The 13,142-nt window shown below is 38.8% G+C and overlaps 1 protein-coding gene across 1 annotated transcript in view; it reads right to left on the bottom strand.

Moving 5' to 3' along the window:
* Positions 1–1,140: 1,140 nt before the first annotated feature.
* The window catches only part of LOC140228607 (coatomer subunit beta-like), a 33,891-nt gene continuing 21,889 nt past the window's right edge, over positions 1,141–13,142 (bottom strand). The window contains exons 19-24 of the mRNA XM_072308844.1: positions 12,105–12,249; positions 11,258–11,377; positions 10,190–10,335; positions 8,213–8,302; positions 5,169–5,324; positions 1,141–4,222 (exon numbers count right to left, since the gene is read on the bottom strand). Coding sequence (XP_072164945.1) covers positions 4,157–4,222; positions 5,169–5,324; positions 8,213–8,302; positions 10,190–10,335; positions 11,258–11,377; positions 12,105–12,249 — 723 coding nt within the window. The 3' untranslated portion in view covers positions 1,141–4,156. The remainder of the gene's footprint in view (positions 4,223–5,168; positions 5,325–8,212; positions 8,303–10,189; positions 10,336–11,257; positions 11,378–12,104; positions 12,250–13,142) is intronic.

Below are 13,142 nucleotides of genomic sequence, written 5' to 3'. Positions count from 1 at the left end.
ATACCGTAGCATTCGTAATCAACGCTGATCGACAGCGCGGCGGTCGTATCATTGGTGCATACATACACCATGTACCTTACATGTGATCTATGTGTACGGGGTTGCGACTACTGTCTGTCTCCAAACGTATTTACAGGGCACAGTAAATCATGACGTCATTTTGATCAACAATGGAGCACAGCTATTTTCATGACTCCCCTTTTAACCAATCAGATGAGAGGATTCTATATATGAGGTATATAATGCTGCCTATTCTACGCATTGACAGGGTCACAAGCATCGTGACTGGATATGTACATGTACTGTGAACTCTGAAGAGAATATATTTGCAGAACAAATGAACACAGGTCTGTTTCAGTGATACATTTGTCAAAATTATGTGATTGTCACCAATTACCACACATATACGTGCAATAGTTGTGCATAGTTTTAGTGTAATACCCGCCGACTGGGTGAAACAGGAAAAGAATGTTTGCTGAGCAAGCCTAAGCGGAAGCATCAATAATGTACATGATTATGTAGTACACGTACTGTAATACAAACTCACATTTGCATACGTTCAGCAAACGTATGTACAGTGTGTACAGGTATAAATGTACATTGTGCATGCATATGGACACAAATTTAATACAGGTCCAGGATGGTCCACAACTTGAAATTTGTGCATGTTGCAAGCTAAGAATGTGGGAATATTGTGGAAATCGTATGTGCGCAGAGCACACATCATCAGCATGCAGTAAACAATATTTTGCAGCTTATCTCTCTTTGTGCTGCTTACATTCGATCTTTTCTCTCATGTTTTGCACACAAATATCTATTTAACTATATCCAAGTACCAGGTAGTTTGATGTTTCTTATGTTTTGCACAGAATGTTTCTCACATCTTTGAATACATTTTATTTTGAGCTTGTTACAAATTCTTGAGGATGTTGCACAAGAATTTGAATATATTGCAGCGACATGCTGAAACCCCTCATGGACCACCCTGCACATGTACACTCTACAATTAAATACGCACACACATTCACACTGCCCATACTGTACATACACTGTACTCAAGTAGTTGTACTGTATATTGGGCTCCTGTTATGACAAACATGGTTATAAAAATCCAGGCTCCAACATAAATCTTTATATACTATATCTGTTCAGCTAGGATAAAATTTCGATATAACAAAAGAAAACTGTCAGTCCAATGGACTTTGTTATAATGGGAGTCACCTGAATAAACCACACAACATGTATTGTAAAATCTACATACACACATAATGCATTCACTATTACTGCACTCTCACCAACAGTAACTATAAAGGGCCAGAAAGAACTGAATATATGTACTTGTTATCAAAATTCTACATAAGCTGACAACACAAAGGCAACACTTCTACATTTATCCTCTTTATTGTTTACAATAAATCGTGTAAATGAAATACGTAGAGCTCATACGTGTAATAAAAAAAAAAAACAACAACAATGTCTGCACAGGTAGTACCTGATGTTACAGTGTCAACACAGTCGAAGTGCTTTTAAACAAATGCCACATAAGCCTACACAAGCCAACAAACGAATCTGTTACACACTACAAGCACTTTACTGAAAGCTGCACTGGCTCTATCAAGATGTGCCATATTTTTGATAACCAAAGTCCTACCACAACTCTTATTAAGACTCACTGTCTGATCATCAGTTATCTTACACCTTTAATGTGACGTCAATGGGCCTTGCTATAGCAAACCAGACAAAGCTCTTACAAGGACACAATAGGATAGGATTTATTCTACAATATCCTGGTATGTGTTCATGGGGCATTAATATGCACATGTCAATTCAAAGCCATCTCAAATCAAAACCATATGAAACTTGGCAGGCCCAGTATGGAATGCAAGTACATCAGTCATAACCTTTAACTATTCCAAAATATCATGCACATTTTTGTACACAATAAAACTGTGAAAGTAGCTGCAATTACCCCCTCAATTCGCATTAATTCACCCATCATATCAAAGTGCCCACCTGAACCTGTCAAGATCTCAGCATTTACAAAACTAAAAATATTCACACAAAGAATGGGTATGTTTCCTAATGAGTTCAGCTCTCATGCAGCTTTTCATCAGAACCCATTACAACAATCCCTTGTAGAAAGGACTCGCAAGTGGCGGGAGTAATTGCCACTCACGAGGAAACCAATTGCTTGCTAACTGAGTGTAATATCGAGAGAAGATCTCACTGAAATGCTACGATACGGGATTCATGTACTTGACCACCTAGTCTATGGTCAATTTCCTGGTGGACATCACAGCAAGGGGAAGTAATTACATCCTCCTACACGTCATGCGAGTAAATCACCGGGTCATTCATTTTAGTTTCACTTTCACCTCGAAGCAAGCTGCAAAGACAAGCTAAGGCAGCTTACAGCATCCACGAAAATATATATTAGAGCACATTGCATTTGTTATCATCATGTGCCACGGAAAAGGCACTGTTCAAGTATTGACCATTAACATCAGCATTATCTTTATTGGTATCATCATACAGTACACTCCTGTTATAACGAAGTCCTCTGGACCAACATTTTTCTTTCGTTATATCAAATTTTTTTAAAACCGAACAAATAAATAAAAATACATAGAGTGGATAATGTTGCGGCATGAATTTCTACTTTGTTGTATTTACCGGAATTTCGTCATAACCGTGTTTGTGATAACGGGAGTGTACTGTAATGATATCAGTCTGCCTTAAAATTACATCATACCCAACGGCAAAGTGGTCCCAGAAATGTCATGAACGGAGTGAGGTTTAGCAGGCAAATGCATTTGAGAGGAACACACAATAACAATTTCTTTATTTTTTCTACCTTTCTTTCTCCCTTTTGACATGATAATTGTGTCAAGTGACTTTATACGGTTGTTGGGTTGCTCCGCATTTTCATGAACTGACTGCAACTTCATTGTATTTTGTTTACAACCAGCATTCCTGCACTCTATGACATGTAATACTGACATCTAGATATTTAAACAAAAAAGGAAAAAAAAAATCACAACAGTTCCTAGGTCAAGGCCCAGGAAGACCTTCACTTGATAGGCTTCCAAAAAAAAGTTTGACAACCTGACGACTGACTACCTGACAATTGTCAGTGATTTGACAGTCTAGGTAGTAACTGTGAAACTCAATTTTAATCGCTGTCTTAATACAATCTAGAAAAATAATACAACAAAAATGTTAATGAGTAATAGAAATATATCAACAATCATAACCATGAAATCTCTTTCTTGATTTGCGTGCAATAATAAACAAAAGTAATAAAAAAAAAAATGAAAAGCAAAAGCCGTATCTGCTAAACCAATTTATAATCATACACTATGCATGACTATGCAGGATAATTATTCATGTCACTGATTACAGGGAACTGCCAATATGGGAGAAAAGTTTAAACACTGACTCAAATGCATAACATCTTGAATGCAGACATTACATCATTATGCATATGCTGAACTTTGTTCACAACAGGAAGAGAGAAAAACAAAAAACAAAACCTAGTTTGAGCATCCAACATGACATTGCTGTAACCTTGTATGCACATGCACACTACAGAGATTTCATATTGAATAGGAAGTATGAACATGTACCTACACAAACCAACAAACATTTGAATGTCCCTGTTTTAAAGAGTAACTCCTATCAGCAACTAGGAATTTAAGTCACTGGATACTGACATACGCATAAGACTGCAATTCTGTGAGATATTTCGATGTCAAAAAACCCACAAGGGAACATTCAGAAAGGATTCCTTTGACTTGGATTCTGGATTTTGAATTCCTACCGAGTACAGCCTCTTCAGTGACTATACAAAAATATTTGACAGACATAAATCATATCCTGGATGACCTTTGGTTAATACCAGCATTATCAGGAGTCACATGCTCCCTAAAGAGAATACCGAAGTGATTTTGAGACCTGCGTGTTTGGACAACCTTCCAGTTATTTGAATATACATGTATTTCTACACTACAGACATGTTAAGCTGTTGACAATAGATATTGATGAAATAGCAAAATTCTGTAATTTCTCCTCAATAAAGCTATATATCTATGCGCATAATTCACACTTTGTTAACAACAGAATAACAAGATATCTGTAATGGACGCTGCTGGACACTTTACTTCACGTCTTTATCCTTTTTCTGTGATAGGTTGATCTTGTCTCCCATACTGAGGGCCATTCCCTGTTGGGCAAAGACAAAAATTTAGAGGAAAAAAAATATTTTGGCTGCTTTGTCACAAAATGTTGACCACTTTTACATTTATCCCTTGGTTGATACTTTATTCATCCTTTCATTCATTCAGCAATATGCAGTTATGTATTCACTATTCCCAACCATCTGGTCAATGCACATCGCATGCATGTTGGGATCAGAGTTCATATTTTTGCATGTTGTTGAATTGGTGAATAGCACACAACTCGTGAAATCCCACAAAATATATGGTATATACAGCATATCATTTCATTTGTTCATTTCATTGATTTGACAATGGAGAGTACATTCAACTCATTACATCCATAGACGGTGGATTACGTTCATAATTAATGATGCATTATTTGCTCTGTGCAAAGGCTCACTTGCTCGGAAGAAAGATAATCCAATTTGCAAAGAGTTTTGTATTAACAACAGAAACAAAGGGTCAGTCAAATTTGCATTTCGAGGTTGTCAATCTGAAAGAGTTGCTTAATATCTTAAACTGAGAAACAGATGAACTTCTTGGGGGAGGGAGGGAATTGACAAGATGTGAAACAGTAATGACATCACAATCACTATCACCACCATGACACTATCACCACTTCAACCACCATCAACAGCTCTTGCAACACCACAAACACTACCAACACTTCAACCACCATCACCATCTCTTGCACCACCATACACACTACCACCAATTCAACTACCATTATTAACATCTCTTGCACCACCATACACTATCACCACTTCAACCACCATCATCACCATCTCTTCCACCACCACCACCACCACCACAATCATAATCCCCATGCATGATGGACTATCAATGACATCACCACTACCACTACTACTACTACCACTACAATGACCACCACCACAGTCACTAACATAACCACTGGTACCACAACCAGTGGAGGTGGAAGATGCAGCTTACCTGACTCTTGGCCCTTATCCTGACATGGCCGGTGACCGACCCCCCAGGAGTGTTGGGAGGAGGCATCTCAATGCTGACATTGGCTAGCGCATCCTCGCCAAAGATGGAGCGGGCGTAGAGATTGGCCGCCATGAAACCACACTCGCCAGACAGGGCCTGAGAGAAGGATTAAGAATGAAGAGTGAAAGGCCATGTTCAAGCACTCAAAAGAGAACCAAAGTGAACCAGACCATACCATACAATACCATGCCAGATTTGGAGTCTTTGAGCGCTCTGTGGAGAAAGGACACATGAGTTGTTTTTGGACTCGAGTCATTTGGGGTTACTTTTTTTGTAGCAACAGGGTCATGCACCTTGCGCACTTACACTACTTACAGGTGTCCCTAGCAAAGACAATCAACTCTTTGTATTAGGGACTTTTCGATTTGCACGTTGAGCCAGGCGTCACCGTGTTATGACGTAGTTTTTACGTACTGCGCATGCGCGAGTGTCGACCCTCGGCTCATCGCACAAATTTCGAACGCGTTAACCCCGGTTATCACCGTCCACCCAAATCGGTTGCGCCGCGCTCAACCCACCCTTGCTATGACGTCACACTCCTCTCGGGTATCGTACGAAAGAGCACGATGACTCTCGGGAAATCCGTGCTCAGTTCGCTGTTTTCCTTTTTCTTTCGTGAGAATACTTATATTCTAATTACATGAAAGCTTATGATCTTGATACGTCACAGCAGCAGCGCTGACATACAAACTGCAGCCTCTGGTACCTACTTTATTTGCCTGTTTTCACTGTTTCGCACTTTGCAACTGCCTACCGTAGTCCCACACATGCATTTACACGTAATGCTGTACGCAAACAGATCTTGGTGCTTAAAGCCTAGCTAGTGCAGCAGTGCATTTGCCTAGTAGTCTTACCATGCATCATGTTTTAAAATCCACATAATTCCTCCCAGGATACGCATTTAGTCAAAGACAAAATAAATATTACAAGTACAAACGAGTCACAAATTCCGCATACATGCACGCAAGGCACAGGTTGCCTCCTGCACACGCCACGAGACGTGACGCCGGCGCCCGAAATCGAAATGTGTTTTAGCAGCGGGTCAACGTACAGACGTGACGCCTTGACGTACGGTTGCGCTCGGCGGCACGTCCTTCTCGTTCACCCAATCGAAAACTCCCTATTATGACGTAGTGGACGCTATGTGCATTCTTCTCAGGTCAACTTCTGGCACAATATGGTACGCTTTTGGAGCACATCTGGAAGTGGTCCATTTTTGGCTCGGTATGTTAGGACCTAACGGTACGGTACACTTAAGGAGCATTTGGCAGCTCCTCTGACATGGGTATGGTACAATACGGTAGACTTTAGGACAGCGCTCAAACACACCCAAAGATGCTGACACAGTCCACATCACAGACTCACACACGCATGTCGAGGCCACTAAAGCTGGATAAGGAATGTTGTGTTGCTACATCATTCAGGGCCCCGTTGCAAGAAAGTTGCAATCAATTGCAAATAATTGCTAATTATGAAACAACCATTCTGATTGGCTCAGGGTCTACCCTATTAAGAAGACATGCATGCAACAATGATTTTGATTGGCCAGTGACAATCAGTTGCAAGTTGCGTTTAAACGCAAAGTTTCTAGCAACGGGGCCCAGAGCTGCCAACATTCCTACATCAAAATCTCTGATATATGGATACTTGAGTGTAACATGCATTTCGACTTTCATAGCAATTTCCAAACCAGGAAGGCTTTGACATTTTGTCTCATCAGAACATGATGGGATATGAAAGGGAAGCAACCTGCAGAATCAGGAGAGTCTTGGCAGCTTTGTATCATTAACCTTATTACACCTGGGGCATCATATGTTTTTAATTGAGATGAAAACAGGGCATGGTGCAGGACATGGATGACAGAGTTTTCCACTACCATAGTGGAAGGATGTTTCAAACTTAGAAGGGGTTTGTTTTTGTTTCTTTCTTCTTTTTTAAAAAATTTGGTATGAAAGTGAAACAGCATTTGCAAGAAGAGTGATTGGTATACATACAATTGCAGTGACTAATATAGTCCCAGTATTATCTCACTGTCCTTTCTTTAATTCATCTTGGCAGACAACACTTTGCAGGTCAATAGCCCTGAATACATGAGTGCAAAATGCATGCTTGGCATGCCAAACAAATAAAATGAACACTGTACCTTTCATTCTGCACTGCCTAGGAAATCTACAAAATATCAATGCTTCACCTGTCAAAAACATGGACAGGTGCCAACCTTTTGATTGGTATTGATCAAGGCTCTTTTGTTTTTGTCAAAACAATTTTACTATAAATTTGTGTATTATGCATGACATGCCAAACAAATAAAATGAACACTGTACCTTTCATCTTGCACTGCCTAGGAAATTTACAAAACATTAATGCTTTATCTGTGGAAAACATGGATTGGTGCCAACCTATTGATTGGTATTGATTAAGGCTCTTTGTTTCAAAACAATTTCATCATAAATTTGTGCATTATGCATGACATGCCAAACAAATAAAATGAACATGCCTACATTGCCTTCTGCACTGGCTAAGAAATCTACAAAACAACAATGTTTCAACTGTTAAAACACCTGCTGAAAACATGGATTGGCACACACCCATAGTATTGATTTGTATTGATAAAGGCTCAAAACAAAACTAAACAACTTATTTATGACTAATTCTATGCCTTCACTGAATCTCCACTGATGAATCCAAAGCACAGAGTAAAAGCAATATGCAGCTGTGCCATTCGTGAGGCAGAAATACTCAGTTCCATTGTTCTGACCTGCAGGTACTGCCGAAGACTGAAAATTAAATCCCTTACAAAGATATCAAGGCTATATTATATATATATATAAACTTGGGTACAAGTAAACACACTTCTACATGACCACTATGGACCATTATGAACTCAAACATTTCCCTCACCGAAGAATTGATTCTTCAAGCAAATCTTCAAGCAAAAACAGTCACATTTCTGAAGAAAATCTTGTCACAAATGCATTTCATACCTTCTCTGGGGTAAGACATCTCATGTTGGTAGAAGCTAGAAGGTGCTTCAGATATTCACGTAGATCAGAGATGTTAGTGTTGACTGTCACCTGCAAAAGTAACATATAAATACACATAAACACACATTGACACAAAGGTGAGAAATAAGCGATATAACTAAAATATTTTTGGACTTCAAGTCACACAACAGCGACTTCATAACAGCTCCTGACTAGTTTCAAGGTGAAGAAGTATTCAGTTTCTTGAAGTCACATACTATATGGAACAGAACATTTAACTTGAAACCTGCAGCTACATATGTGTACATAGATAATAAAAACATCCCTCTCAAGAACTAGAAATGTCGCTTTGGCGACTGGTATGCCTCCGCCACAATGCATGATTTTCCCAATAGGTCTAGATAGTACATGTGGACAATGTGTGATTACATTTTCACAAAATTGGCAAAATATTGAAATGACAAGTTTGTCACAAATGTGTTGAATGTTCACCTTCCTTGACATAGGTTTAATTGGATGAATAGGAGAGCATGTATCTAGGGATTTAAGGACTTTAACTCGACTTTGACCCATTCATACATTTAGGCATTGAGTAATTTTCAAGGTATAGGTGTGGAGAAAAAGTGCAATTTCTGAATTGAATAGTAAATTGTTACCATTTTCATCTGGCCCTTGACCCTAAAATTCATAAGATAAGCACTTTCAGGTAGAACATGCATAATATGTACTATGTTTCAAGATAACTTGAGCCACTTCCGAGATATGGAGGAAAAAGTTAGTTCAGCACTTTCACTTGATCTTTGACCTTTTGACCTTTGAGGCAAAAAAAGAAGAAAAAAAAACTTTCCAGAGAATTTCTATTAGGTTACACATGTATGCATACACCAAGTGTAAAAAAAAAATAACCCTGCTGGCATTGCATGATAGGAGGGAAATAGTAAAATTTTGAAGTGTTGCACTTGACCTTTGACCCCTGACCTTTGACCCCATGAACCCTACATTCTCTAGATAATCACTTCCAGTCAGTATGTATATACTATGTTCCATGAAGATACCTTGAACAATTTTCCAAGGTATGGAGAAAAAAAAGAAGTTTTAATATTTTTACCTGACCTTTTGACCTTTGACCTCATGACCCAAACTTTCCCCAGAGAATCTTAATTGGGCAATACATGTATACACTAAGTTTCAAGAAAATATCTTCAGGCATTCAATAGATATGGTGGAAATAGTGAAATTTTATGCATTTGACCCTGACCTTTTGACCTTTGACCTCATGACCCAAACTTTCAGCAGAGAATCTTAATTGGGTAATACATGTATACACTAAGTTTCAAGAAAATATCTTCAGGCATTCAATAGATATGGTGGAAATAGTGAAATTTTATGTATTTGACCTTGACCTTTTGACCTTTGACCTTGAGCATGTGCACCCAAAAGTTGATAGGCACAACTTCACCCCCTAATACACATACATGCCAAGTTTCATTAGGATACCTCAACAGGTTTTGATAGTTACCTTGTCCACAAAATTCATTACGGACGGACGGAAGGACGGAAGGACGGACGGACGGACGGACGGACGGAAGGACGGACGGACGGACGGAAGGACGGACGGACGGACAACCCGAAAACATAATGCCTCCGGCACCACTTCGTGGCGGAGGCATAAAAAACAAAACAAAGCCTCCCTTCTTAAGTGTTTCTCGGCAATGCAATATAAATAGGTAACCAACTTTTCCATCCTATCAAACAGTTGTGTTTTTTTTAACCTGTTGAAGACAAGTAATGAGAATACTTGGCAGGTGTCCGCGTGAAATGCCTGTTATAGCAAAATCAGCCCGTCCTCAACAGGTTAAAAATAGCCTCATCAGGCATACACTCATACTTCTAGTGCATCTCATGATTCTACACTGAGTGCTTGAATAATGAGTTTGTACCAGAGAGAGAAAAAAAGAAGCAGATATGTCTGTCTACCTTGTTCTCCCACTCAAACTCGGCCCACATGGTCCGGAACTCGGCGTCGGTACAAGAGGCGGGCACGATGTAGTCCATGATGTCGATGTGGATGTCGTTGAGCACCACGACACTGCGATCGCTCTGGGAGCCTGAGACGTCATACACTGTTACAAAAATATTGAGAAAGATGCATTTTCATCATCTGTTCTAATGAGAAGACGTTGGCAACCTTCGCTGTAATGAATGGAAAGCTGGTTTTTTTTTTTCAACTGAAGCAAAAATGCGTTATCACAAATCTGAAGCTAAACCATCTTCACATGATCATGTGACCATAAATTCACTCTAAAATAGATCCCGTAATATCTACTATGTATTATCTTAATGCAGGGCTGCACACTAACACAGTGATATTTACTAGTCAGGAACCATCAGACCAGAGCCAGTGTGCAGTGTTGCTTAATGGGAAGAATGCTTCAGCACAAGTTATTTTCTCTTCAACTGGACCTTAAAATTTGTGCTGAAAGCAGATACTGACCAACAATGAGGGCTTAAGATAAACTCACTATATATCTTATCATTTAAAGGGATAGTACAGTTTCCATTGAGATGGGGCTTCAATTTCCCAACCTTTTTTAATGTGATTTTTTGAGATAGTGAGAAACCTCTTATGAAATAGGGAAGCGATGATTCTAAGTGGCATTCAAAGTCTATTTGATGAAAATTGGTTTTGAAATGACTGAACTATCCAAAACAAAGCGATCCTAATAAAAGGTGGGACCCACCTTTTACTATACCTTTTACTAGGATCACTTTGATTTACTTTGTCTCAGCCATTTCACAACCAACTTTCCTAAAATAACCTTTGAATTCCTCTAAGATTGTAGGCTCTGGAACATTTCATAAAGTGGTTTCTAGGTATCTCATAAAAAATTAAAAGCTGAATCCTTGCCTCAACCAATACAATACCATCCCTTTAATGCCACATGTGCTTTTGACCCTTAACCACAATGGACAGAAGACGGCTAAAAATCTCAAGACTGAGGCAATATGACTTGTCATAGTGCGAGACATAGCTATTAAACATACCGATATTCCCAAAGATGATGCCGTTCTCGGTGGAGGCGACTTTGATGTTGGCCTTGATGTTACAAAAGTCATGAGGAGCCAGCGTCATTGGTTGCGGCTTCTCAACGAGCTTTAGGTCACCTACAGGTCGGGAAAGAGGTGCAATGACGAAATACCAAAAATTTCAAATCATTCCATACTGCAACATCAAAATCAGACACTATTTAAAGTCACACCGAGTTTTGATACCCAAAAGGACCAAAATTATCTAAAAAACAAAGATTGCTCTCTAAAGTAGTGGAATGTCTTAATCCTTCCATTGATTACTTTCTAAGTTACACATGAAACATGCAATTTCATCACTCTCTATCTGATTGTGGTAGTGCATTTTTTCATATTTGTAATTAAATGTTCAAGATTTCTCAAGACAATATATGATGAATTTTTTTATTCATATGTCATGAGTGAGATGAATATTCCTCTCTTCCTTTATTCAAACAAGCAAAATGTAAATACGGTTTCCTCTTCTATGTTAATGTGCTCCTCACTTCACAATCACAAAAAACAAACAAACAAACAATCAAACAAACAAACAAACAAAAAACTCAATTTCAAATGACAAATTATTCATGCAAATACGTTCCTGTACACTGTAGTAAGTATGACGTACATTTGTAATACTAGCAGAAAGCAAAGTTGTGCATTTTGGCAGACATTAAATGTTTCATGTCAAAACCTGAAACAAGATCAGGATCACGGTCAGGGTTAGGGTAAGCGGCAGCATCAACATCAACATCAACATGGAAATCAATGTTGGACACAAACATCTACATCAACATCAACACCAGAATCAAGAGCAATACTTTACCCAGAGTGGCCAGTTCCAAGGAGCAGTTCTGCAGGACGTCAGCTGTCTGGTTGACGACGAGGACATCGAGCACGATGTCGTACTGATTGATGTTGATGTAGGCCTCAGCGTAGACCGGGTCAGAGAAACCAGTCAACTGTGTCACCTGATTATGCAGCACATGAGAAAACAAAGAAAGTTTCTCTTCACTTATTTGTTCAGATCCATATTCAGATTTAACGACAATGAAAAAACACAGACACTAGAACACAGTATGACACTGTTCTCTACGACAACAGCACCAGCAACAACAACAAAAGCCAATACAATACACACTTTTGAGAAATAAAATGTTGTTGTGTTGGTACACAATGACAATCAGAAAGAAGGTGGAACAAAGGAGCCTGATGAACAGCAATGATTGTCTGGAATAGACTCCTTGAGAAAGAATACTGGGTCGCATAGCTTACAAGATTAATGATAATGAACTATTGTTAAACAGCACATACATGTCACAACGTACGTATCATCCCAATGCGCTACAGGAAGGGAAAGCATAGAAAAATGGATAGTTTGATCGTAAACAAACCTATACCATTAAATTATTCAAAACAAAAAAGTGTGTTTAAAGGGCAGCTTCAAAGTGATCAATAATGTTTGATGTTTTCATCTTGTCAAGGATGTTATTCCACAGTTCAGGAGCTGATGACTGAAATAGTTTTACGACAGAAAAATGTGTATTCATTCTCAGGGAAAGGAGTAAGAATTTGGACAGAGATCAAGGGTGTTTACTGGAAAGATATTGGACCAACAAATTCCTGTACATAGGATGGGGAAAGATCACTTATACAAAGCAACACAAGAGATAAAATCTTCAACTGAATTCAGTATCTAATTGGAAGCAAGAGTAATTGACGTAGAATGGGAAATATACGGTCATGCTTCTTTACTATTAGAGTAATCAGCCTTGCAACAGCAATTTGAACACTTTACAAATTTTGTACTGATTATTAAGAAGTTCAAACAATATTCCACTTATAGCAATCCCAGCAGATATTA

This window comes from Diadema setosum, chromosome 5 (assembly GCF_964275005.1).
Source record: "Diadema setosum chromosome 5, eeDiaSeto1, whole genome shotgun sequence".
NCBI lineage: Eukaryota > Metazoa > Echinodermata > Echinoidea > Diadematoida > Diadematidae > Diadema > Diadema setosum.
Note: the sequence above shows the minus strand (reverse complement) of the source record. Positions and strands in the feature narration are given on the sequence as shown.